The sequence below is a fragment of the Cuculus canorus genome, chromosome 1 (assembly GCF_017976375.1).
Source record: "Cuculus canorus isolate bCucCan1 chromosome 1, bCucCan1.pri, whole genome shotgun sequence".
Lineage (NCBI taxonomy): Eukaryota > Metazoa > Chordata > Aves > Cuculiformes > Cuculidae > Cuculus > Cuculus canorus.
In genome coordinates, this window is record NC_071401.1 from 102,971,593 (window position 1) to 102,999,511 (window position 27,919).

Sequence of the window (27,919 nt, forward strand, 5' to 3'; positions counted from 1 at the left end):
AAAAAACAGCATTTTGGGATGTAAAGACTTGAAGTGGCAATCATCAGTTACACAACAGGGCTGTTTTTTTAACCTTTTAAGAGTTTAAAGAAACAAGATTATGCAGTTTTAATACACAAATCACTATGTGACCATTACACAGTAAACACTTACGAGGAGTGACATTCAGCCTGATAGAACATTCATCCGTGCCAACTCTGTTGGAGACAATACAATTGTATGTACCAGAATAGTCTTGAGAGGCATTTTTCAAGAGAAGTTCCCCTGTATCTCTGTCTACAAACAACAAGAGGTAGAGATTTACCATTTTCCAAGACTTAACTCCATATTCAATACTGCAGAATTCAATCAATTCAATTAATTCAAATTCAATCCAGCACACAGACGAAATCATAACTAAAAATGGTATATTAAAAAATACGTAAATAAAGACAGAAGTTTATCATGCTGCAAGATACTATTACTTGTAAAAGTCTTTTACCTTGCTAGAAACTTATTCCACAGCATTTGACTTTAATCAACATTAAACCTACAGACTAATTGCTCTGTGAACTGATAAGACTAGATGCTTAAAACGGGCAATTCTCTCATCCTAATGTGGAATTCTAAAGTACAAAAGATTCACCACATCCCAGAAGTACCTCCTTCTCTTCCTTTCTTCTATAACCAATTCTACATAACCAGTTCAGATGCCTGCAGAATCCATGTTCAACACGAGGTGGATCTAACCTGAATGCTGCATTCCAGAGGGTGACCAACTAAATCTAACTATGCTAACAGTGCAGGAGACACGAATCAGTGAAAACAGTATTTTCCCCAAGTCTTTCAAAGCCTTTGACATCTACCTCTGTGAGGTTCTACTATATGAACTTCAATTGGCTTGCACCCTTTAATTGCCTATAGATTTGCCATTAGCACTGCAAGAGACTACATCGTAGGAACAAAGCACCACACAAATACTTAGCTCTTCCTGCTGAATAAGACTCTTGAGAACACATTCAGTGCCCCCAAATTTAACATTCACAAGATCCAAAACCACACTGTTTTATGAAGTTATACGCTGCTTTTGTCTAATTCCTCACTCATTCTTGTCCAGCACTGATACTGTCAATTGATTTTTTTACCATGAGACAAATTTGGGGTGTGGTGCAAGAAAGGATGCAACAACAGAAACTTAGTCTTGAGTGGTAAAAAGAAAGGCATTAGTGATCAATCATTCGCTGTCAAAACAACTGATAAGAGATATCAAACAGCTCCACCAGGAGGCAAGCTGAAATTGAAGAGCAGTAAGAGGATCTTAAGACTTGGGATTAAGAAGGGGGTTAGCAAAGCAGTCACATTAAACTTCCAGAGGGCAGACTTTGGCCTGTTCAGAAGGTTGATTAGCAAAGTCCCGTGGGAAACAGTCCTTCAGGGCAAGGGAGCCCATGAGGGTTGGGCGCTCTTGAAAAATGAAATCCTATCAGCTCAAGAGCAGGCCATTCCTGTGTTCCGGAAAAGGAGCCGGCGGGGGGAAAAGCCAGCTTGGTGGAGCAGGGTGATCTCAAGATGCGTCAATAAGAAAAAGAAGCTCTATGTGCTCTGGAGGAAAGGACAGGCATCTTGGGTGGACTACAGGGACGAAGTGAGATCGTGCAGGGAAAAAATCAGGAGGGCCAAGGCCCAACTAGAATTAAAACTCGCTAAGTCTGTGAAAGACAACAAAAAGTCTTTCTACAAGTACATTAACAGGAAAAGGAGGACGAGGGAGAATATCCAGTCTCTAGTGGATGCAGAAGGAATAACAGTGACAGGGGATAAGGACAAGGCTGAGGTACTTAATGCCTTCTTCGCCTCAGTCTTTAATAGCAAAGAAAGTTGTTCCTTCTGTTTACAAATCCAAGAGTTAGAGGGGCAGATTGAGGCTCCCGTGATCCAAGAGGAGGCGGTTAGAGACTTGCTTGCCCAGCTAGACGTCCACAAGTCTATGGGGCCGGATGGGATCCACCCAAGAGTATTGAAGGAACTGGCGGATGTCCTTTCCAAACCCCTATCCATCATCTTCCAGAGGTCCTGGCTGACTGGGGAAGTTCCACTAGACTGGAGGCTGGCTGATGTTGTGCCCATATACAAGAAGGGTTGCAGAGAGGATCCGGGGAACTACAGGCCTGTCAGTCTCACCTCAGTGCCAGGGAAAGTCATGGAACAGGTAATCTTGAGTGCTATCATGAAGCACACGCAAGAGAACCGGGTGATCAGGCCCAGTCAACATGGGTTTACAAAAGGCAGATCTTGCCAAACTAACCTGATCACCTTCTATGACAAAATCACTCAACTACTGGATGGGGGAAAGGCTGTGGATGTAGTCTTCTTGGACTTCAGTAGAGCCTTTGACACAGTTTCTCACAGCATTCTGCTTCAGAAACTGTCAGCCTCTGGCCTGGACAGGCGCACACTCTCCTGGGTTGAAAACTGGTTGGATGGCCGGGCCCAGAGAGTGGTGGTCAATGGAGTTAACTCCAGCTGGAGGCCAGTCACAAGTGGAGTTCCTCAGGGCTCAGTACTGGGTCCAGCTCTGTTCAATGTCTTTATCAATGACCTGGATGAAGGCATTGAGTGCACCCTCAGCAAGTTTGCAGATGACACTAAGCTGGGAGGAAGTGTCGACCTGCTGGAGGGTAGGGAGGCTCTGCAAAGGGATCTGAACAGGCTGGACTGCTGGGCCGAGACCAATGGGATGAGGTTTAACAAGACCAAATGCCGGGTCCTGCACTTGGGGCACAACAACCCTATGCAGCGCTACAGACTGGGGGAAGAATGGCTGGAGAGCTGCACAGAAGAGAAGGACCTGGGGGTGCTGGTTGACAGCCGACTGAACATGAGCCAGCAGTGTGCCCAGGTGGCCAAGAAGGCCAATGGCATCTTGGCTTGTATCAGAAATGGGGTCACCAGCAGGTCCAGGGAGGTTATTCTCCCTCTGTACTCGGCACTGGTGAGACCGCACCTCGAATACTGTGTTCAGTTCTGGGCCCCTCACCACAAGAAGGATGTTGAGGCTCTGGAGCGTGTCCAGAGAAGAGCAACAAAGCTGGTGAGGGGGCTGGAGAACAAGTCTTATGAGGAGCGGCTGAGAGAGCTGGGGTTGTTTAGCCTTGAGAAGAGGAGGCTGAGGGGAGACCTTATTACTCTCTACAACTACCTGAAAGGAGGTTGTGGAGAGGAGGGAGCTGGCCTCTTCTCCCAAGTGACAGGGGACAGGACTAGAGGGAATGGCCTGAAGCTCCGTCAGGGGAGGTTCAGGTTGGATATCAGAAAAAAATTCTTCACAGTAAGAGTCATTGGGTACTGGAACAGGCTGCCCAGGGAGGTGGTCGAGTCGCCTTCCCTGGAGGTGTTTAAGGAACGGGTGGATGAAGTACTTAGGGACATGGTTTAGGGAGTGTTAGGAACGGTTGGACTCGATGATCCAATGGGTCCTTTCCAGCCTTGTGATTCTGTGATTCTGTGATCTTCATAAACAGCTGATTTTTAGCTATCTGCAACCCAGGACATTACAGAACCTAAGAGACTACAAAAGTTTAAAGGCAAATGGACAATTTAACAGAAGTCTGGTTTTGTTTTAAATCAATTAACCTCAAGCCACACTTGAATTTCCCGAGGCCTAAATTGCAGGAAGATAGGAGACCACTATGAGGAAGAACCACGTAACTTCTTATTCTCTTCCCTCTAGACATCCACTTTGGCTACTCTTGAACACATAAAACCACTCTGTTCTGTATGTCCTACACAACCCAAATCAAAATATGTCTATTTGAAACAGTTTAAGAATCTGCTTACATCTGCAAGGAAACCTCACCATCTCAACGTTTGATCTACAAAGATCAAAAAGTATTGGTACTAAGCAGTAACCTTCCAAAAATATTCCAGGATAACTTCTACAATTAAGTTCTCACAATAAAAATCTACTAGCACCCACTATAATAAACTGGAATTTGTCAGTCAAAATCCAGACTATAAAACTCTTTCCTGTATGTTGGCTCTTGTAAGAAGAGGGTAAGACTTATCTTCTCTGTTACTCTTGACAACTTTTCTTCTGAAGACACGTACCGCTTTTAAGCAAGAAGTTCCTGTCACTTGATCGGTAAACGAAGAACTCAGTTCAATCTCTAATAAAAATCATTCATCTCTGCTTTCCAGAAGTCAGCTCTGACTACTAGCCTCGACTCTGTTCTGACTCTTCCCTACTGTCCACTTGAGCGCAAAAGTAGCTAACATCAGCAAAAGAACTCTCAATGCTCAGACATGGGTAAGCACAATTCGGCAGCCTGAAGGTAAGAATCTCAAAGTTTGAAACATTTCCCAGGTTTGCTACGCTGTCAGAATGCAGAAATGACACTTATCTTGACTACTCTATACTAATATTAAGCACGAGATGCTCACAAGTCAACATAAGCCAAAAATACAAATGTAATCTCTCTTAAATATTTCAGAGTAATAAAAATGAAGTTTGACAGTACTCTGCATGGAAGTGTTAGGAAGTTCCAGGGTGCCAGATGCTCTCCTCCAGTCGTAAGACAAAAGCGGGGATCCTTCTTGTGACTTGCATTTCAAGACAACGTCTTTTCCGATCTCCTGTGATCCTTCAATGGAACATTTAGTTCTTGCTGGCTTTACTAATAAACAAAGTATCATTGAATTAATAGCAGTCACCATCAAAATGCTTACTAGTTGTGTTCTAGTAGGTCATTCCATTTTGTTGAAGACAAAGCTTGTGCAACAAACTATTTTATGCATGGAAAGATTTTCTACAAACCACAACCCAGGAACAGATTTTTTTTTAAAATACTCATTATTCTGAATTTTATTACTTTTATCTCCCAGAACAGAATTACGTCCGCCCCTTCCAAAGCCTCAATAATGGATGCATCATTCCATATAACTTTGCCCAACATAAGTTTTCATTTTAGACACCAAAGATAGGATGGAATAAACACACAAAAAATGTAATTGAAAATTCAAGAAAAGCATCATCTTACCTAGTACAAGTAACTGTATCTTTTGGCTTTGAACTCCAGGAGCCTTCTTCACTTTGCACTGGTACGTGCCAGTGTCTGCTGACTTCAAATTCAGAATATCCAACGAACCATCACCAGATCTGGGATCAAGACTAGCGAACTGTACCCGCCCAGTCATAGCAGTATAATAATGATTATAAATCCTGTCTACAGAATACATAATGATCTATAAAAAAAGAAATACGATTCAGAAATCTGCTTGGTTTGTAAACATTCAAAATAATTCTTGACAACTTCTTTCTACTGTTTTAAACAACCCTGTAAGTATCACATAGCCAATATCTCAACCTTCAAACTACACACAATACTCTAATGACTACTACAACCAAAATGCCCGAGTAATATTATGTCAGCATTGACTTCTAACTGAAAGAAAACTGTCTAAAATTGCTCTGATTTCATTCTGTAAAACTGGTCTACTAAAAGATGTCATCTTCTTGTTAAGTCTTCAAATCAGTTTTATATCATGAAAATAATGTAGGTACAAAAGGATAGTTTGTTTTCTGGAACTGAAGTGTATTTAATTTGAGAATTCTTTAGAAGTTAACTCTATAGTGAAAAATTTCTTGACATTTCATACTTAATCTACTATTCCAAAACTTCCACTACATTTCATATAACTGGTGCTTCGAACTAATTTAAGATCATATGCATCCCAACCTGAAACGGCAGAAGTTTAAAAAGCCAGTAACAAAGTTCATACATTGGCCTACTCAAAGAAGTAAATTAACACCGTCCAAAAAAAGTTTCTACTTACTGTTTGCTCCTTCTTTTGATTATCTGCTGGTATCAATACCCACTCTATGTCTAGTGGGCCTTCATCTTCTTCTGAGAGTACGAAAGTACATGGCAATGTAACCTTCTCTCCTTGTGCTTTTTCAAACATGGATTGGTCAGCTGAAGTTATTTGTAGACTTCTTGTTAGACCTATAAAAATATTTTTTGTTTTAAAAACACTTCACATGCAGTTTTCAGCATAAGAGTTCCATTATAGATTAGTATATATTCAAATCCATCACATACTTTTCCTCTATAGAAATCATGACATCAGTCAGACTGGTGAGCACTTATGAGATCCTGTGTAGTATGTTACTGAACACAAAGTGAAGTCATGTACTTGGAATCGTATCCAACATCTTTCAAGCTATGCAAATTTTGTACAATTCAAATCCCACATGAAGTTAAACCAAAAGCTTTCAGCAGTAGGTTTTTCAAGTTATTAGATAACCACCTTACCATTACTCCCTCACTGTAAAATGAAAGCATGGAACAATGATGAAGTTCACCAGGATGGACAGAATTGTTATGAAGTCCTGAGTTAGATCAATTCAAGTTACTCTGCCTTGAGGTAAAGGGCTCTTCTATGTACAGAGAGTGGACAAATGATTCCTTTCCAAAAATCTTAATGAATTTTTATTTTTGTTCACCCTTTCTGCTTGTTTTACTCCTCAAAGAAGGTTGTCTAATCCTCTTCTGCATGCCTCTAAGCAAAACATATTTCCAAACAACAAATTTTCCTCAATTCAGTACTGAAAAAGAAACCATACAGTGACACAGACTGTCACTGCCTGAACAAAAGATTCCCCCATTTTACAACATTTCGTCAGCAAGTGTATAGACCCATACATCACAGTCAGGAAGTAGAAAGCTCCCTTTGCCCATTACAGAAACATTTGTACATTCACTTTTTTTCCACCTTACTGGGCATCAAACTCAGATTTTCACACCATGTGTTGCTGCCCATCATATCTACACAGACAAACAAATGTTACTACAGCCACAATAGATGCAAAGCCACAAGAAGAGTGGCCAGTGTGAAGAAGATAGAACATTTTGGTGCATTTGTAGAATCGTAGGCTCAGATGAAATAAAATTTAAAATTATTATAAATAGTGCATTTATGCTCTAATTTGCACTTCTCCACATAGTAGAGAAGCTGTAGTGCATTTCTGCAGCAAATTAGACTGCAACAGCTATCCTTCTACCTCACAGTTTTGCTCTGGCAAGTCTCCAGATTCTCTTCCAGATGACAAAACAAAGGGATCTTTAACAGCTATTTAAAATAAAATAATTAAGAAAGAGAAAGCACCTGACATTAAATCCCAGGCAAAAAGCCTGCAAGAAAAGACCTTCACAATTACAAACATATAGTTACAAATTAGGTAGAACTATTCCACTTCCTACCATTCATGGTATTACTTTGCATGGCATTATCTTCATTCCAGGAAAGAAAAACAAACCCACCCCCCCCCAAAAAAAACCCCAACAACAAAAAAACAACCAACCAAACAAAAAGGCAACCTGAATTCGAGGTAAAAAGGAGATTTAGGTGCAAAAGTTCTTATCAACCTAGGTACATTTTTACCAAAGATAATTCTAACAGATTTGCATCACCTCTTTTTTTTTAGCACATTAAACATATCTAAGCAACTCATTCTCTGCTACCAGGTTCAATTAATACTATTCCGCAAACAATACTGATCTCCATGAATACTAGTTGACTTGCCACAGACATCATTCCCTTCAAAAGAATCTTTTCAGATTTCCAAATATACAACTAGCCATTCCAAACTTCTTTAAAAGGTCATTTGACTAGTGTAACCCTTGAGTTTGGTCAGCTTTGTATAAACAAAGATAGTATTACTACCAGCCACCGTATCTAGAAATGAGTAGATTCTGAGTAGGGAAGAAAAATTATGTTAAAAGCTGGAAAAGCGGCACTTCAGAGACACAATCCTGGGTTGAAATAGCCCTGCCTATCACACAGCAGTTTGCTTAAAGTGCTTTAAATGTCACAAAAAGCAAACAGTTCAGGCTGAGCTTCTATTACAGCACTCACTCCCCTGATACAAAGCATATGAAACAACATAGCGACCATAAGCCAAATAAAAGCAGAACCCAATAGTCTGAAGTGACTTGCCAGAAATTTATCACACACAGAAGACCATTATAAAACCTGAAACTCTTGTAGTAGTATGTTCATACACATTGACTGCACGAAAACATGCCAATGGAAGATGAAGCACATGAACCTCAAGATGGTCTTGAACAATCATCCTGCACAGGAATCTTCAAGCACACGTTACGTGACACGAGACTTATCCAAACATCGGTCTGAGCCTTCCAAGTCTCAGATTTTTCATGAATCTCAATTCGTTTCTTACTGCACACCTCATTTTTATTCTACTGACACCTCATTTTTATTCTACTAGTGCTCCACATTCCCTTTCTTATGCTAAGAACTCAAGTATATAAAGCTATTTTCCACTTTTTTGTGTCAACATTAGAACAACAGGCAGAAGCAGTAAGCATCTCAATAAGGTAAGAGTCATTGCTAGCTGGGTTTGAACAAAGCATTAGCAATACAAGAGAGTGACAGGTAATACTAGCTAGAGATTCCCTTCTGCAGCAGGGTCACACATATCAGCTGCCAAATATGCTGGTGAAGGAGGTTTGGCCAGAATCAGCAAATTAGAGAGATTGCCAAGGGTCCTCCAACTCTTGGACTATTAAATGTTAAACTATTATACCCCTTATTATTATTACCACCACTGCCTTTTCTTTTCATTCCTTACCTATTATGATTACCTACACAGACACTCACACTACAAAGGATACCTGGAGCAAATCATAAATGACTAGAAAACTCCAGGAGCAAAGAAGGACATGAGACCCCCACCCTGAGGGAACACTTGTTCTCCTTGGCATTTAATGTTAAGGGGAAAAGGCTTGTGGAGATGCATCCTGTGATTCAGCAGCTCTCCACAAAACTGGTACTACTAGCAATGTTAATTTTTAAGCCCACAAGAATCCCTGAGAAATGAGGGCTGCTAAGTTAAAAGAGGGGATCCACTTGACAAAGTGGGTTAAGAATATCCTCATCAAATTTGGTGACAAGTACTTTAAATGAGAAGGTATCAGGAATGGTGACAGAAGCTTGTAGTTAATGGAGGGAATAGAGATTCAGACATGTTAAGCACAAGAATCAGGTTGGTAGGAGGAACAAACACCTTGGCAAGGACAAAACATGTTGAAAGGGGAACCATCTCAAGTATGCGTACACAGAATTATGACACTTGAATAACTGAGACATGGGATTGCCTAGACAACTGGAGTTGTCATGGATGCATACAAGCTTCTTAAGAAAGCCAAGCAGGGAAGAACAGCAGGTGAACTGCCTTCTACCTGAAAGAGCAGCTGGGACACAGTAAGCTGTTCTACAGGACAGACAACAAGCTGGTTGAGAGCTTGTGAGTCAGGATTAAAGGAGGTCTGTATGAGCAACATCATGGTCCAAGTCTGTTACAAACCACCTGATCCTGCTAAGAAAGCAGATGAAGTTGACTTCAGTAATTCCGTAACGTCTCTAAATCACAGAGCCCGATTATTGTGGGACACTTTAACCTCCCAAACATCTACCAGAAGGGCAACACAAACAATCTGAAAGATTTCAGGGAAAAACAGATACTAAATGAGCAAAAGGTTGGATAACTGAGGTCACATCCAACACAAACAATTTTAGAACTGCATTAAAGATTTATATGAAGCCGATGCGCACAGTGACAAGTCAACATTTTCTCCAAGCTTACCCAACCCTCATCTCCTTCAGTTTCAATTCAATTTCTTTTCACTCCCCTAGTACACGCCTCAAAACATGAGTGGATCAACTGTGGCATCTAACTGCTATTACATGACAGGCAGACATTTCATCAAGCTAAGTGAAGGTCTGTATTTGCTTTGATTAGCACAGTTTCATAAATAACGTTTCAGACCTTTCAGACTAGTTTTAACACACCAAAAACATGAGTCCCTTAAGGAAGGCAGTACACTTATTCAAAGATGTTTAGCATTACCATATCTATTTTTTAATTACAGCAAACAAATCACCGCAAAGCTTAAACTCTGAAGCATGCAACAAATTTTTGAAAACAACTGAAACCGTCAACTTAGAAGTGCAATTGGTCCAAACCCATGTATACTGGTCACCAAATATTATTTGAGAACACATGCCATATTCAGTCAGAGCAATCAGAAGAATGAACCTTTGTGGCTGGGTGAGAAGAGGCAAGTATCATTCCCTGATGCAGAATAGTATTACCCTTATAGAAGTTTATATCAGAAGATGGTAAGAGGTCAAGATGTATTTTGGATTTTGAGCATTCAGATTTAAGCTTATTTATGTGGAATAAAATATTCTTTTCTCTGGGAAATTGACCCTAACAAGCACTGCAAGATATCTGCATGACTGAACAAGTTTTTGCATGACTTTTGAAGGGGTGCAAATCATCTTTAAACCATCCTTCGAGAAACTGTATTTCCTTCTGAATATCTAGACATGCCTTCAAGTATCACTCAAGTGGAACACAGTTTAGCAAACTATATTAATATTTTCATGAAAAATCTAGGGAAAATAAAATGCTTGATAGATTCATAGAATCATCAGGTTGGAAAAGACCTCTTGGATCATCGAGTCCAAACATTCCTATCTGCCACTAAACCATGCCCCTGAGCACCTCATCTACCCATCTTTTAAATACTTCCAGCAACAGTGACTCAACCACCTCCCTGGGCAGCCTCTGCCAGTGCCCAGTGACCCTTTCAAGTGAAACTTTTTTTCCTGATATCCAGTCTGAACCTTCCCTGGCAGAGCTTGAGGCCATTCCCCCTCATCCTGTCCCCTGTCAATTGGGAGAAGAGGCCAGCACCCTTCTTTCCACAACCTCCTTTCAGGTACTTGTAGAGAGCAATAAGGGCTCCCCTCAGCCTTCTCTTCTCCAGGATAAACAACCCCAGTTCCCTCAGCCACTCCTCGCATGACTTGTTCTCCAGCCCCTTCACCAGCTTCGTTGCTCTTCTCTGGACACGCTCCAGAGCCTCAACATCCTTCTTGTAGCGAGGGGCCTAGAGCTGAACACCGTATTCGAGGTGCAGTCTCATCAGTGCCGAGTATAGGGGCAGAATAACCTCCCTGGACCTGCTGGCCACACCGTTTCTGATATGAGCCAAGATCCCACTGGCCTTCTTGGCCACCTGGGCACACTGCTGGCTCATGTTCAGTCAGCTGTCAATCAACACCCTCAGGTCCTTCTCTTGAACTTGATGGAAACTTTTTCTAGTATACAAGAACCTACAACACAGAAAACAAGAAAAGAAAAGATATAAAATGGACCAAAGCTTTTGCTATTCCAACATGGGCAGAAATGGAGATATCACATATACTAATAAATAACAAAATGTCATTAGATGAATTACTTATGCATTTAGCATTTTCTTATTTAAACAAAAGAGTTACAAGTTCGGAATACAATGAAATTCTGGATTGCTAGCTTATACAAATTCAAGTGCGAACTTAAAACCTGGCATGAATGTTTCTGTCACAGGTTAGCACTATGTTACAGAAGTGTTACACAGACCAACAGGCAGGGCCACTCCCTAAATAGGTGACCCGGGAGGAACGCAATGAGAAGGAATAGCAGAAGGTATGGCAGCTAGCATACACAGAGGGGCAGGAGTAGGGGAGATTCACTATGAAGGCAGGACTGCTGCCAGGTTCAAACTGATTCTGAAACTGCAGTTACTAAGAACCACTGCAAAGAAGCACAGACTGCTTCTATATGGGTAAGAGTTGAGTTCAGAGATACTGCTGTACTTAAAGCCATGTGATCGACCCGCAATGCACACTTGTGCGGTACTTCAACTATGGTGCAACCTTCTTGTTTGACAATACCGACTGGTAAACAAGGAATGGCTGTAAATGCATAAGTGCTTTTCTTCACAGAATAACGGCTTAAGAAGTAACAGTGACAAACAAATGTGTTGGTGCTTTGAGGTAAGAGCTATAAAATTCACTTGAGATGCTTCAGCTTAGACTCTTCTTTCAAATGCAGATAATAGCTGTAGACGTGATCAAATCTTTTCACTTGACAGACTTCAGTCTCAAGAATCAACTCCCCATGATCCTGATATGATCCTGATCTTACTTCTGAGTTTGCTTATTATCCACAGTTAATCTCCTACTTTTTCCTTTATAATATCATGAATGCTGAGTCCCCCAACTCTCCCCTTTCCCACCTCCACTCAGACACTTCTACAACATCTTATTTCAAAACCACATTTCTGAAATAAGGCCTTGTAGTACTGAGGGAGCCAAATTTACATCCTTGGCATGCAGGGATTACACATCCAGGTAGGTACAAGCTGAGGAGTGCCTAGTTGAGAGAGATTTCCCAGTGTTTGCTGGCATAATCTACAAATAAAAGTCTCCTTCAAGGCTGAAATCCACACAAGCAGCAACCATTCCACAATCTCCTGCTGCTTCCTCACTGCACAGCACTCAAGTGATGCCAAAACAACACGATGAGGTCTGACACAGTCTTAACCCCACTTCATTTACTGCAGAAGTCATATCAGCATTCATTAATTCAGCCTGAGAACTTGAGTGGACAGCGAGTGAAGGCAAAAAGAATCAATTCCAGTTTTTCAACCAGCTCTAGTCATTTTCTCATCTTGAGTGTTTTTCCATGGAACACGTGAGGCAGAACACCACAAAGAAAGGTCACTAAGGAATCTTCTTTAACTTAGTAAACATTAAAGGAACAATGGCAAGAAGAAGTAAAACAGAAGTTTAAGAGAATGAAAAAAAAATACTAGTTGCCCTCCCTTTACAATGCAAATTTAACAGATTTGGAGACTTGTAACATCAGAATGATACTCAAACTCTTTTACAGCTCAAATTCTCATCAAATGCTTCAGGACAGAATCTGAAATGCGTATCACCTCAATACATGTCTTATTAATTCAGTCAGGCAGCTAGGTACAGAAGAATGATTAACCTTCACAGCAACCTCACTTCAGAAAGAGATGAGGGAAAGGAGTGAAAAAGCAACAGGCAATGAACTACCAAAAGCAAGATAATCACACAGCAGTGGACAAGAAAAGAAAGTGGCCCAGCATTACTGCACCCAAATATAATAATAGATATGTATCTAAAGAGCACATTTGGTTTTAGTATGTAATTATTGTAGAACTGCAGAGAATTCAGATTTTTAGGATAATCCATCGCTGATAAAGGCAAATCACAAAGCTTTTACTAACAAAGAAAGTACCATCCTGTTAGTATCAAGTGTTCAATAGTTAAGGTTTAATATGCTCCACAGACTACATTTTTCCCATGCTTGACACTACGGTTATCACACAATGCTACAACACAAATTTCATTGAAAAGCAACATTCACTGTAAGTAATAAAACCCCCTCATACCATCTCAGCAAAACCATCAAGCACTTCTAAATTTAACATTTCCAAAGCTATTGACATTAACATGCTACATATCCTTCAACTTAAACCTCAAAGGCCCAATTCAAAGAGGTTAGAGAAAAGATAAAAACTTGCCTTTCTATACTAGCCTAAATCTACTAGGCAGAACACTGATTAATCCCTGAAGACAAAAATCTAATATTCACACGTGTGTTTCATACCTCCTCACATAGTGCTCTCTAAGCTACTCACATATCTTCATGAAGCCCTTCTACTTTGCAGAAAAGATGCCGTTTATGGAGCCAGAGAAACCAAGGACAAGCCAGGACTAAAAGCACTCACTTCGAAGAGATTTGGCTCCCAGTCCTTCCTCTAAACACTGACTCCTCCTTCCTAACCCATTTAGTCCCAGACTAAGTAGAAGAATGGTTGAGGAAACTAAATCTTCAAAGCAATTTCTGAAGAAAAGAGCTTGAGCTCTAACAGACAGTGTTAGTAAAGGAAAGATTTTAAATTCCTCTTTCACGTTTCATCTCAGCTGCCTCACTGATAGCAGAATGAAGCTAAATGACCAAACTCCCAGAGAAATAGTATGGTTAAGTTTTCAGGACACTTTTTTCCCCCAAAGTGGTGAAGCTAAAAGAATTATATTCATGGAAGAAGGCTGTGCTGTAATCTATAAAGAGAAAGCTGATGAAACAGCAGGAGCTCTTGAAGCAAAACATGGAAAAAAACCCTGCATGTCAGAATAAGCCCTGTAAAGTTCTACCACCTGGATAGTCTACTTTGCTGCTAGGGCTCAAAACAGAGGGCTTGCACTTCCAAATCTCACGTCCTCTGAGCAACCTGAGGGGAAACATCGCTTTTCTAAGGTGTATTTACAGGGCAAACTCTCTGTACTGACCCTTAAAGTCAATGCTGTGACATTAGTTCCTCAAATCATGCATCTACTTTCTCCCTGCTTATTTCTGACTTTTCTCCTTCCATCTGCTTCCTCAATTAAAGAGGACTCCACCACTGTGTCTTATAGTCCTTTCTATGGTCTGATTCCCAGACTCCCAGAAGAAGAAACATGGTTTTCAGCAATCACTGAAATCTGACAAGTTTCAAAAAATGATGTTTTGCCACTCTAAGCTCATGATTTCTGCAGAACAGCTCAAAAAGACGTATTCCCTTTTGGAATACCACAAACACCACTGCAAGGTGATCTGCTTTGAACAGAAGCCAAAATTGAAGCAATCCTGTGTTGGTCTAACCTAAAAAATCTAACAAAATACACCAATTCAACAATAATTGTTATAGAGTATCTAACAGACTTCAAGCGAATTCACAAATCCTGTCAAGCAACACAAGAAAAGAAAAGAAAAGCCTAAACCAAGAGGAAATAGGCTAAGCACGCATCTTCAAATAAAAAAAAAAATGCTCTTTCAGTTTAGATGTCCTCAGAGAATTTAATAACTAGCTCTAACATTGTATCACATACCTATGCCCCACTTTAAAATGCACTGCACTATGAAGTTAGAAGTTACTCATCCTTCCAATCTAACAAAAACCACTTAAGACTCAACAGAATTACAACTAACCCTAACCCTGCAAACACATAGCATGAGCTTAATTTCATTCCCAACAACAATTGAGATCATCTGAAATAGTTAATGCAACTCAGAAAACATAAAAAATATGGTCTAAAGTTTTACTGAGCTTTAACTTTTCTTTCCCCACAACTTCCTTCCCTGACATCCCCTTTGCCTTCAGATTCCCTACAACGTCCCTCTCCTCCTACAACGGTCCTTGTGCTCCTCACTTGTTCAGCACATTCTTCAAGGCTTTTTTGTTGCTAAACCCAAAGTCACCAGCTAAGTATCCTAGCAACCACAGCAGTTGATGACCTTACTGAAGACGGACATGCTTATCAAGTTGAGAGAGGGAGCATTTGTATCTCATTACTGAAGGAAAGGATATGCTGCTTTTGGGGGAGGACAACATAAAGGGGGAGGGAATATTGTAACAAAATTAAGATTAATCTTAATTTTAAGCACAGGAGTACTGTTTTGCCCAACATCTACAGAAGATCACTATGAGTTCTAAGTTTTAATGCTTGTTCACATTTAAATGATTCAGCACAACCCAATTCAAAATGCAGTACTAAGGGATTGACAACTAGAATACTGTGATCCTGCCCTCTCATCTTGGGGTGTGATCTCACCACCTCCCTTTATCCCAGTATAACACAAGGCAGAAACCCAGCACAAATAGTTGACTCCACTAAAAACTGATGCTGCACTGGAAATATTGCTTTGTCTCTCCCGGCAGGATTCTCTAAAGGGGAGTCCCTCAAGCACAAGATAAGTGGTGGATGCACAAAGCCAGAGACAGGAAAGCTGAGAGGCTACCTTAGCCTTGATAAGGGTTTGCTTACACAGTCAAGGAATCCCACCGACAGAGAGCAATTTCACATTACACTTACACTAGCCAGGCTGCTGCTAGCTCTCAAAGCAAGCAGTGCCACACAGCCACAAAGTGGTTTGAATTCATGAACTCACCCAACAGGAAGACAACAATACTCCAGAAAATGTTTCCTCAGCTGAATGGACTCACACAGCACCTGCATGATGCTGCTTTGGCACAAGGAAGGGAAGAAGGAACCCAACATGATTGCCGAAAGTAGCAACAGCCTCCACAGACACATGATGTAATACCAGATGTAGACACATCACATCTGTAATGCAGCTAGGTGTAATGTGAAACTGTACCATCACTGCAATTAAGAGCCATTAAGGAAACATCTAGAAATAGTATTAAGCAGCATAAAATGAAATGAGGGCCAACCATTACAAAGACTTTTTTTCAGCTAAAGAAAAAAAAAATATCAGAACCCAAACAACTTTTTCACACAAAAGCTGCTCTACCAAATCTACATCAACTGCATAGATTGTTTTTGCTTTTAGCCCTGCAAGTCACTTATTTTCCCATTACAAACTGATATTGAAGGCTTATACAGTCACTTAGCAATCAAACCACATGATTCAAATTTTTTTCCTGCCAATTTAATGGCATTTAAAAAGAAACTGAATGAAGCATCTCTTTGGCAGTGTGAATGCCTTAGGCACATCTGTCAGTCAATGCATCAGGGAGTTACATACAATGAAACACTTAACTGAGCAGCCATATTATTTTCACTTGAGTAAAGTGATTTTGGCTCTTCTGAGCTACTGAGCAAGCAATGCTTTCTCCTAGCACATGCAAGGCTCGCATTAAAATTGAAAATTATTTCATTCAGTAGTACAGGGTTGGGTTTTGTGGTTTTGAGTTGTTTCTGGTTTTTAAAGATGAAGTATCATGATAACAGAAAGAAGCAGCTGTCTGCCCATTTTCCCCTCGCCTCCCATTATGTAATAAACAGTCAGAAAGGAATAAGCTTGAAGAATTAGACTATCCACTGTAAACAGCAATATTAACTAATCATTTAAAAATTTAGGGAGGCTTTAATATATATATACACACGCACGCTATTTTTACATGCCTTCAAATAACTGAAATAAAACATTCTTTGTAGGTTATGCTGTTAAAAACAAAATGATGAGCTGAAAATGCAGGATCAGTGACTACATGACATTTTCATTCCCTATACAAACTTACTCTGCATAAATCAAGATAGTTATGAACTTATTGAATTCTCATCCTTCCTTCTAAACACACCAAATATTTCTTACTGACTAACCATTTTTCAACATGCTAAGCATAGGTTTTAGCTATAGGGCATGAAAAACACATCTATTAAAAAAAATGTAGAACAAGAGGAACTGCAAAACTTCAGATGCTTTTTAACAGTAACATCATGGCACTGGGTGAATGGCTACAGCCTACAGCCAATAAAGCTCCAAATCTTGCCTCTCTACCGCATCACAAGTTTTGAATATACGATCCAGTAAATGACAAAACAGAAGTCAACAGTAATATACTCCATCTACATGGGTTTGAGGTTTCAGTTGACTCTCTTGTTACAACTCAGACTTGATCTCATTGATTTGTACCAGGAAAAGGAACAGGTAGAAAACTAATCTTACAAAAACTTAGTATATTTCTGACTTTGAAACTCTCTGAACTGGCTCACCATTGGTCTAGACGAATCCCAGGTACCACATAAAATGGGATGCAAAAATAATCTTTGAGTTAGGAGCTAGCCATTCAACTGATTGCCTGATTTAGCAATACAGTCCGATTCCCCAGCCAGGATTCCCCAGGCCAAAGTTATACATATGTTTCTTTCCTATGGGAGGATATTGATCAAGCAGAATACCTCCTAATATTCTTCTGCCATCCTTCCTGACACTCATTCCTTCCCCATACCAGGACACATTGTTGGTAAAATTCTTTCTCATTCCAAATCATGCAATCTAACCGGTTTAGAAAGTTAATGAAAGTTTTAAGCAGCCTCAACTCAGACCCACTCATCATGCACTCACACAATCAGAGCAGTTGTGCAGTAAAGGAAGTGATCAGCAAGGATGCAGCGGTTGCTTATGTTCAAGCCGCTATTGAAACAAATTTCCACATAACTATGGCTTTGCTGCCACTTACTCTCATAACAACAGGCTGAAGTAGCTCTTATAATCATTCCCGGAAAGACGCAAACTAGTAAAAAGGGGAATTCCCTAAAAAGAAAGAAAAAAAAAAAAGAGAACAGGAGGAGAAATTAGATTGGGGGCAGGCATTCTTATAAGCTGGTGAGCCGCACAATTATTGAAATTTCTCCTTATTTTTCATATTTTGCACAGCATCTAAAAGCTCCATGAAATGAACCAGAAGTTGCAACAAGAGCAAAATGAGAATCCCTGCCATTAAAAGCTTACAAATGCACACAAGCAACAAATGATTAAAATAGTTGGGAAGTATGATGAAACAATACTGGCCCCAAAATCAAGTTCCATTTTCTGTACAACTGTCTGAGGCCACGGAGGCAAATGAGTTTTAAACACTCTGATGCGGAGGCAGATTCAAAGATACAATTAATTTCTCAAAGCACGAATGGAATCAGTAACAAAGCATATAAGTGCTCATACGAAAATGTATTTTTTGTAAAGCAGCAATGGAAGCTAAACCAAACATTTAGGAGTAGCAGTTTCATCGCTATATTAAGCAGACTTGGTTTTGGAAAGGGCTGTCAAAGCAATGGAAGTGAAGACAGGCAGGCAGCTGAAGTTTGATGCAACACAGGAAAAGCCAGCACAGGGGGGCAGTTGGAGGAGACCAAAGTGACAACCTATAATAATCTTGCAGCAGCATTCTGAACGCATAAAATACCTTCTGATAAACACAGATTGGTTAAGGCAAAACTACTAATTCAAATATCACAGTTGATGTCACAGCAGTAACTAGTTGTTTAAGTCATCTCTGGTTAAAGATTTTTATACTTATTGAAATCCTAAGATGTGGGGAACATAAGAAAGGAGTCCTGAACTTCAGATAACTTTTCATGTCAGTGGAAGCTGAAGAAGAACTTGAATGCTGCAACTTGCTACAATTAGTCCACAATGGATAAAACATACCATGTTTAGTAATTAAGAGACTGAGATAGGAATAATTGTTTAACCACTATGGTAGTCTAATTTCTCCTAATTTAAGCTTCTCTAAGATCCCGCTGCATGCATAAAAACATGAGCAGGGTTAAGTTCCTTACCATACATATTTGACAATGTGTACTAGCCATCAAATGCAGACTTATAATGTTTGCATTGGGTTCTGCTCCCACAAGCATGTTATTGGAAATATTTCTGCAAGTTTAATGATAGAGGCATAAACATACTTTTCTCAAAGCTTACTGGAATTTTGTTTTTATTCAAAGGCCTAATATTCTATTAATAAGGCATCACACATTGCAAAACTTCAATATAGTACAAAATTAACTCCTACTACTACTGTTAAAAAAAAAACAACCCACCACCACAAGAACAGCAGTAAGAGATATTACTTCAGACTTGAGAAATCCCCACCTAGATATTTACCTTAAAACTCTACTTAAAGTCTTTAATTCAATTTGAGCATTTATGTGCATCATATTACTATTTTGTATAACACACCTTCCAGAGGCTAAATGGATCGCCACATTTGCAATCACCTTTTTATACCCATACACAGACATATACTTATCCAGTTATGTTAACTTTTCAGTTACTGAAGATTTGTGTTCTGCCATTACACATTTTTCTAAAGTTTAACAGCTGTAGGTCACTGTCTTATTTGTTAAATCAAAAGTTAAGCATCTAAATTTATTTTCAGTCTTCTACAACAACAGAAACTTGAATTTGTTCTAAATGGAACGAGAGGATTTTCTCAACACTGTAGAATCAGGAAAAGCTTACCAATATGTACACAGTCCCTCTGAATTCACAGCATAGGCAAATACGTGCTCAGTGCCACTGGCAATGAGAAACAATAGAATTTCTTTATATTAGCTCTTAAGATGATTAAGCTTTCTAGAAAACTTAGAATTAATAAAACAAGCATACATCAGTTTACAAAATATAAGATCTAACAGAATGATCTGGTAGCACTTAACATCACAACTGAGCTTTCCTCTTCTGTACTGCTCTTTGGAAAACAGTTTAGTATGAGTATCTCAATGAAATATTTCAAGATCTGAAGATGTACATAATCCCTATTACCCTATTCCAGGATTTATTCGTAATAGCTATACAGCATTTGTTTAAGGTAAGCAGAATTTGCACATTTGGGCAATCTCCAACTACTTAAAATGACTGATCATACTTGCTACAATACACACCGAATGGCCATCAGGTTCTAATTCACAACAGACTTAAAAAGGCATTTTTAGATAAAGAATAAGTACAATTAGAAAAGCCCTTATGAGTAGAGAAACAGCTATCCAAATGTAAATTCACACCAGAAGTCTGCAAGACAGGAGAAGACCGAATTTCACTGCACTAACCTTTTATTGCAGTCATCTTCCAGAAGCACCAATGCAAGAAGAAAAACTGCCACAAGTTATTTATCAGTTGCACAGTCGTGTAATACTGAAGCAGTCACTAGAATTAATTCATTACTAATTACAAAAACAGCAGGAAAGAACTGTTTTCCTCTATTACCCTGAAATGCTCAAGGATGAACTCTTCCCTTCCTGCAAGGGAAAGGGAAATTCCCAATTTGTCAATTTATGACTGTGAAATTGATCTTAACAGAGGGATTAAACCCCTGAGCAGGGTTCAGGGATAACTTAACCAAACGCTTTCCTATTCCAACACCTAATAGTACAGCCCCTTTGCCTGCTGAAGGTGTATTTTATACAGTCAAGATAAGCCTCCTTATTTATACAAAATCAGTTATTTTGAATCCTCTACTTTTAGTGACAGTGAAACAAGGAACACAAGTCGTACAGAAAAAAAAAAAAAAGCTGCAAAACCAGCACATAGCACAAGACTTAAAATAACACAATGAATTATTGCAGTACCACAAACCCAAGTAAAGACTTCAGCATCTAGACAATTCTTTGCTGCCAACAACTATCACTCAACTGCACAAAAATTAGCTTCCTCTAAGTTGGGTCCATATGGAGAACAGCAGCTTACTGACATCCGTTCCCTCAGCGAAGGAAGTGATGTCTACCTGTAACACAGATCCAGAAATACTAACTCCATCTGATGGGCAAAAAGACACAAGCACGCTAAGAGGAGGTACCAGTTCCAATGATACACACATTATTAAATTACTTCTCTCAGAGAACTGTGAAATGCATATGTCTTTCAGGGTACAGTCATTCAAATAACCATGCAAAAGGTATTCCTAATCAAAATACAAATATATATAACTTTCTTTACGAAGTCATTCAATCTTATAGCGGAATCTGAAGATACCAGTATATTTCCGTAGAGCTAAAGGGTAAAATTTTGTTCTGGTTTTGCATTTCCTCATACATTAATTATTGCTAGCTTTATAGTATCATAGCCTTTGATATCATAGCAGTGAGCCAACTGATTTGCAGTAAATATAAAAAATCTACTCAGAACAAGCTTTTTTCTGCAGCTACAGTTATATGAACTGTTTCAATAGAAATCTTAATCATTAACTGTGTTAACTAAATACTAGTAAGTCATTACATGATATGTAAGAGCATAGATGCTCTTACACAGCATCTAACTCTCCTCAGACAAACAGTTAATGCAGAACTACTAACATCCTTTCACACAGGGGATCAGAGTTCATCACTCCATTATAGACACAGAATTTTGATCCTGTGAGTAATTTCCCAAAACAGCAGTGACATCAACAAAAGAATTAACGTTTCAACAGGAAACAAAAACTAGCCTCCTGACACCAATGATAGACATTTTACTGTGAACCTGAACCTTGGCAGGTGTTTCATAATCTTTGGTAGTTTCATGTAGTTTGGGTCAACTTCTGTGGAAACCTTTTTTGATCTGTTTTGGAAACGTTAACCTGGCACTCCAACCGAGTTCATTCACAGGAGCCTAATACCATTTGAGATGAAAATATTTACCTACTTTTTAGCAGCCCAGGCCCAGTCTGGTTTGTATTTGGTTTGGGGTGGGTACTTCTGTTTATCTACTCCTTTGCTTTCTCTCGGCCACAAAAAAACAAACAAGTTTAAAGCCATGTAATTCAAAACCCTTCCCCCTCCCCTGAAATGCATTTTTTCCACAGAGCTTAATCATGGCTATCGAGTCTAGGACAACCAGGTTGCAAGGGACTTCTGGAAGCCACTCTGGAGGGGCCACCTCGGGAGGGGGGACGACACCTCGGGAAGCCACCCCGGGGGGGAGACGACGACAGCTCGGGAAGCCACTCCGGGGGGGAGGGGAGGACGGCACCTCGGGAAGCCACTTCGGGAAGGGGGACACGGCACCTCGGGAAGCCACACCGGGGGGGGGAGGGTGTCACATTGTCACATTCCGGGAAGCCACCCCGGAGGTGGTGCGGGACACACCTCGGGAAACCACTCCAGGGCGGGGGGACACCTCGAGAAGCCACCCCGGGGAGACCTCGGGAAGCTCGCCCTTCCACCTTCTCAAACCAAGACCAACCTCGAAGTCGGATTCAGCCACTAGAGCGATAACCACGCTCGCAGGGTCAGGCGGTTTAAAACCTTTGTTCCCCTCGCCCCCCGCTCGGCAGGCGCTGCTGGGGGGAGGCGCGGGCAGAGCCAGGGATGGGGAAGGGATAAAAGCGCGGCGGCGAACAAAGCCCCGCGCACAGACGGACACCGCAAGGGGATGCTGCGAGGCGCGGCGGGGCGGGCACCCCACGGGCGCCGGGGAGAAGCAGCAGGGCAGGCAGGCAGCCGCCCTTTCTCCCAACCCCAGAGCCGCCTGCCTCTCTCCGTTTCTCCACTCGACGCGGTCCCCATCCCGCAGAGCCGCCTCCCTCCCGCTTTCTCCCTCCCTTCCCTTCCCTTCCCTCCCCACACCTGCGCCCACCTGCGCAGCACAGCAGCACGAGGGACGCCACCGCCACCACAGCCACCGGCACGGCGGGCGGCTCCATGTCGAGCGGCAGCACCGGCGGCTCCGGCTCCCGGCGGGCACCGCCCCGCCCCACACCGCACCGCCCAGCAGGTGAATCAGCGCCGCCCCGTCACTTCCGGCCGCCGCCCGGCCCCGGGGCTGCTGCTGCCCCCCCCTCCCACCCAACCCCATCCAGCGCACCAGCCGGGACCCCCCCCGGACCTGCCGCCCCCCCCGCAGCACGTGCCCGCCCGCCCGCGTCCCAGCGGCCGCAGGTGCTGAGGCGTCGATGGTGCCCCGCTCCCTCCGGGTCGCACCCAGCGCGCTGGTCCTCATCGGTCCCCTCCTCATCGGTCCTTTCCTCATCGGTCTCCAAGTTCCCATAGCAACGCCGCGGGAATGCCTTGTGCTCCCCTTGCCCGCGTTTCAACTGAAAGATGTGGAATCGAGGAAAGCTAGGGAACGAGACCAAAGGAAGAGGAGATGCAAAAGCATACAATTGGAGTTTCCCCTACTGGTACAAGAAGGAGTTACAAAAAGTGGGATTTTTTTTTTTAATTTGAGTTAAAGTTTTGTCTAAGTAATTGTGTTCTTTGGAATTACGCAGAATATTTCAGACTGGACATCAGAAAAAAAAAAATCACAGGAAAGTTCTTTGGGCACCGGCAGAGGCTGCCCAGGGTGGGGATCCAGTCACCATCTCAGCAGGTGTTTAAAAGATGAGAAGACAAGGTGCTCAGGGACATGGTTTAGTGGCAGATAGGAATGGTCGGACTTGGTGATCCAAGAGGTCTTTTCCAACCTGGTGATTCTGTGAGTCTGTGTCCCTCCGATAGCATGTTTCGTTTTATGTAAAACGGTGGTTTTCCAGACGCTGTTTGGAGATGGTAACGCTTTGTGTTCAGTCTGATCTGTGCTGAGCAGATGTGCCGCCTTCTGCCATTACCCCTATTTGCAGTCTCTCCCCATCTCCAATCCAAGGTCAAGCAGAGAGCTGGCTCCAAAGCTCCAAATTAGCAAGAGTTTTGACTGTTGCAAAAGTTCATAATAGCATTAAAATTAGTTCTTGGAAAGTAATATACTATGCCTCAGATTACTGGGAGAATTTATCCATGTGCATCTAACTGGAAAATCCATCCTGTCCCACCTCTTGTCTTGCTGCACACTATTGATGAAGATCGCTCTCTCATGTTGCCCAGGTGCGATAAACAGTGCTTGCATTCTAAAGCTCCAAAACAAGTCTTAACAGAGTTTTATTTGCTGGCATTTTTGGTATCACTATAATCGTGACATAGGTGCAAGACGCCCATAATGGCAGCCCTAGCTGATGCCAGGGAAACGTGGTTTGTGCTCCATGTATCGCAAAACTGTCAGCTACATTGATCAGAAAGTAACGCGACTTGACGTGGTTTATTCTCCGCATTTGAGTGTGTCTTGTGAATTAGTTGCTATGCATACTATAGTCTGTGATAGTAAAGCTGCGACTGACATAAATGTTTTTCTGTCGCTATGGTTTCTTCTTGTTGAGTAAAGGCATAAGTAGTATTCATAGCATCATGGTTTAGGTTGGAAAGGACCTTACAGTTCACCTAGTTCCAAGCCCCCTGCCATGGATAGTCAATTCCATTTTATTTAAATTCATTTTATGCAGTCAATTCCAAAAAGATACTACATGTATATGGACTGTATTGTGACCACCTCCTTTGCCATGTCCACAGCTCTGTCAATGAAGTGTCCCCATAACCAAATATATAGAGAACTGCAAAAGGTTCTGGTTCTGGTTCTGGTCCAGATTCAGCAGCCCAAACAGATTTCGAAAGGGGTCATATTACTGTTCATTACTTTTCTTTGATGTGCATAATAAATAAAGTTCAAATACATTTTTTGTATGATTATGTTCTCTGTGTGTGAGGTAAGAGCTGAAAAAACAAAGTTCTTTCTGCCCTTGTTGAAAACATGAGATCAAATGGGTAACTGCTCATAATGGTGTTTTCCCAAATACTTAGCTAAAAAGCAGGTGTTACGTCTTTCACTCAACAAGGGATTCCTAGTGATGAAATTGGCAGTGTCTGCATTTCTGCTGGAATAATGAAGATATGAATGTGCACTCATGTCTTTCAAAATGGTTGGTTACTGTAAAGACCGAATTCACTGATGACAGTTACTCTAAGTACAGCAGCAGCTTTTACTTGCAGCGTAGAATTTGCTTTTTGATAAGTAGGGTAAATGCATTGTCATTTTCCATGAAGGTACAGATAAGCATCAACTTACATCTTGTAAGGACATGGCAATTCACAGTGTCTTGTTAGATCTCCTTTCAAAAACAAATCTAACCAATAAGATGCTAGATCCTGCAAGTAAAGCACAAAATTTTAAATTGGGAGATTTCAAGCCTTTTATTTAATGACAGAGCAGAATTGGTTTTCCCTTCTATGAAGGGAAGAAAATACCGTTCCTGTAATATTAAGGTAAAGAAACCAAAACCTCAAAGTGGGAATATTCAGATTGTGTTTTCTTCTGTGGTTTTATATGTGCTGCAGACTTGTTCTTTAAAGGATAATCTGGCTCAAGTATCCTAGGCTGACTGGATGAGTGAGTTTTTTTGCTGTATATCCACTTGTGTCAACACCAAGATTATATACCATGGAAAGTATAATGAGGCAGTCACAGTCATTACAGAAAGAGAAAATGATTCGTTATTAGAATGGAGATGCTCACCCTTCTGTGAAATAAATCCTAGCTAGTAATTAAAATACTGTACTGCATTTAGGAAACATGAGGTCCATACTTTCTCTAGCCTAGACAGACTTATTTGTGGTCTCATTTAAATCAAAAGCAACACCAAAGCAGTCACGTTCACACTCCTGACTATTGTTCACACTCTTCTAAATTAAAAGTACACCAAAATACAATGTTTAAATTATAATTGTTTTTATAAAGCAAAAAATCTCCACTTCCCCACTGCAAAAGTTGTCAAACTAATAAGGCATAAAGCTACCAGATTTATTAAAGGATGTGACATTCTGTAGATTTTGAGTGACCTATACTTCCTGGAACACCAAACACAATGAAGGAAAAAGATAACTGTGAAAATGACCAAAGCTATTCCACTCACAAAGGAAAAGGTCAAGTTCAAAACTTTTTGTACAGATTTCTACTAGTGCCAGCATTTTGCATCAAGCCCAAAAAAGGCTCCAGGGTGAAGGCAGAATTCACACAATAAAGAGGAGAGACCTGCTGTGGGTCTAAACCCACGTTTTGCAAGTGGATCATTGTTGAGTGTTTCTTTTATGGAGAATGCTGTCTCATGCTCAGGGATCTTAAGATTTACCATAAATATGGAAAATTAATTTCATGGGTTTAAAGTTGAGAAAGACTTCAGTATAAGAACCTCTACGTCAATGTCAACCTAAATTTATATATAGTTGAAATGGAACATTAGTACAATGTGTTTTAAAGAATTACACAGGTTTTTACACAAAAAGCACAAATTCAGAAGTGATTTTAAAGTAAGTTTAACAAATGGTGTGGTGGGACAGGGTGATATAAAAAAACCTAAACTTTCAGAACTTGAATAAAAATAGTTTGCATATTTCTGCAACTTCCCTCTGTTTTTTAACAGGAAATTATCTGTCAATTGCAACTTCAAGTTGTGAATAATTTGTGTTCTCTGCTTTGGAAATCCTTACTTATCTGCCTGACCTTCCACAAAGTGAAATGACTATTGGTTTGTTTTTTTGAGGTGAAGAGTGGAAGAGTATCAAGTGAAGTTACCCATTGCCCTGACCTACAGAAGCAATGAGATGGAAATCATCCATGCTTGTGTTAAATAGGTGACATGGGACATGACTTTGCTGTACAAGGAAAACTGGGTTATTTTCTGTTTCAGTTTCCATCCTGTGGTCAGCCACCACAATTCTTGAGGAAAAATTCCCCATAGGGCTGTACAATTTCCAACAATGTGTTCAAGAAAGGTGAGAGAAAGAAATGGGGAAGAGGAGGAGCAAATAATAGTCTTGGGACTTTGGGTCTGGATTTCTACTTATAGGAAGGAATCATTGCATTTATTTTCTGGGACAGATTTTCTTCTGGATCAGCAGACTCCATTCATTTACTTTATAATTCAGGCCAGAGCCAGCACAAGGTAGGACACAGGAGTATTTGGACAGCAAAGGGGTTCTGGGATAGGACGAATCCATTTCTGCTCAGCAGTTGCAGGCTGCTGCTGTTGGGAGTGAATTCATGTGGAGATTTGTCATTCAAATTGGAGGTGCCACAGTCCTGATCTCCCCCCAGTCCCAGTGTTCTGAGACATGGCAGGGAGGCTGGAACTAGATGATCTTTAAGGTCCCTTCCAAGCCAAACTATTCTATGATTCTATGATTTTATGATTCTCACCTGTGTGCACTTGTGCTGGCACTGGAGCACGTGACACTAGCTGATAAGTAAGTTTGGGAAGCCAGGCTGGCCAAAGATGAATACCTTTTGTTTTCAGCCAAATGAGTTCCCTGAACCGTTTTCCTGCTTATTTGCCTGAGTGCCAGCTGGCATAAAAAAAAAAAAGAGGGGGGGGCTGGGTGGCAGGGGGGGAAAGGGCAGAATTGTGAATCATCTGAGATCGGTTTAAGCTGCTGTGACACTGCATCCAGAGCTGTGAGAAGGGAAAAAGCTAGCTAGCACAACCATATTTTCCAAAATAATTTTCAGCATTGCTTATATTGGTGCCTATGCCTCAATGCAAGGAACAGGCACTTTTGTTCTGCTGAGCTTTTTGGCTCTAGCTGTCCTTATCAGCATTAGTTAAACAAGCCCAGGGCAAATCAGGCTGATACGCTGAAAATAGCTGCCAGAATCAAGAGACAGTCTACATTAAGGTCTCATCAACATGAGGAGATTACAGCAAAGGATTTTAGAAGGGGAATCTACTGAACACTAACTATTTTATAATATCGCTTTGAGCGCAAGCTTTCACATTATGTCCCAACTGGCAGAGCCCCGAGCAGTGTCACATTCCTGAGGCCAAGGTGTACAGCCTTCCAGCTTCTGCCCTGGGACAAGGCCAGTGAGGTATCACCACCACCTTCCTCACCTTAGCTTCCACAGGGAGAGCAGCCAGAAGATGCCTTGAAG

General features: G+C 41.0%; 1 protein-coding gene across 4 annotated transcripts in view; it reads right to left on the reverse strand.

Moving 5' to 3' along the window:
- CXADR (CXADR Ig-like cell adhesion molecule) overlaps positions 1–23,140 on the reverse strand; it is a 36,910-nt gene extending 13,770 nt beyond the window's left edge. Inside the window, exons 1-7 of one of the 4 annotated variants that reach the window (XM_054076493.1) lie at positions 21,830–21,957; positions 19,673–19,729; positions 17,892–17,965; positions 5,812–5,981; positions 5,016–5,220; positions 4,497–4,652; positions 154–276 (exon numbers count right to left, since the gene is read on the reverse strand). In XM_054076493.1, the coding sequence (XP_053932468.1) occupies positions 154–276; positions 4,497–4,652; positions 5,016–5,220; positions 5,812–5,981; positions 17,892–17,965; positions 19,673–19,729; positions 21,830–21,942 (898 nt within the window). In that variant the 5' untranslated portion in view covers positions 21,943–21,957. Of the gene's footprint in view, positions 1–153; positions 277–4,496; positions 4,653–5,015; positions 5,221–5,811; positions 5,982–17,891; positions 17,966–19,672; positions 19,730–21,829; positions 21,958–22,762; positions 22,902–23,106 lie in introns of those variants that run through there. The other 3 variants (XM_054076519.1, XM_054076512.1, XM_054076501.1) reach the window with 3 other exon arrangements.
- Positions 23,141–27,919: the final 4,779 nt, after the last annotated feature.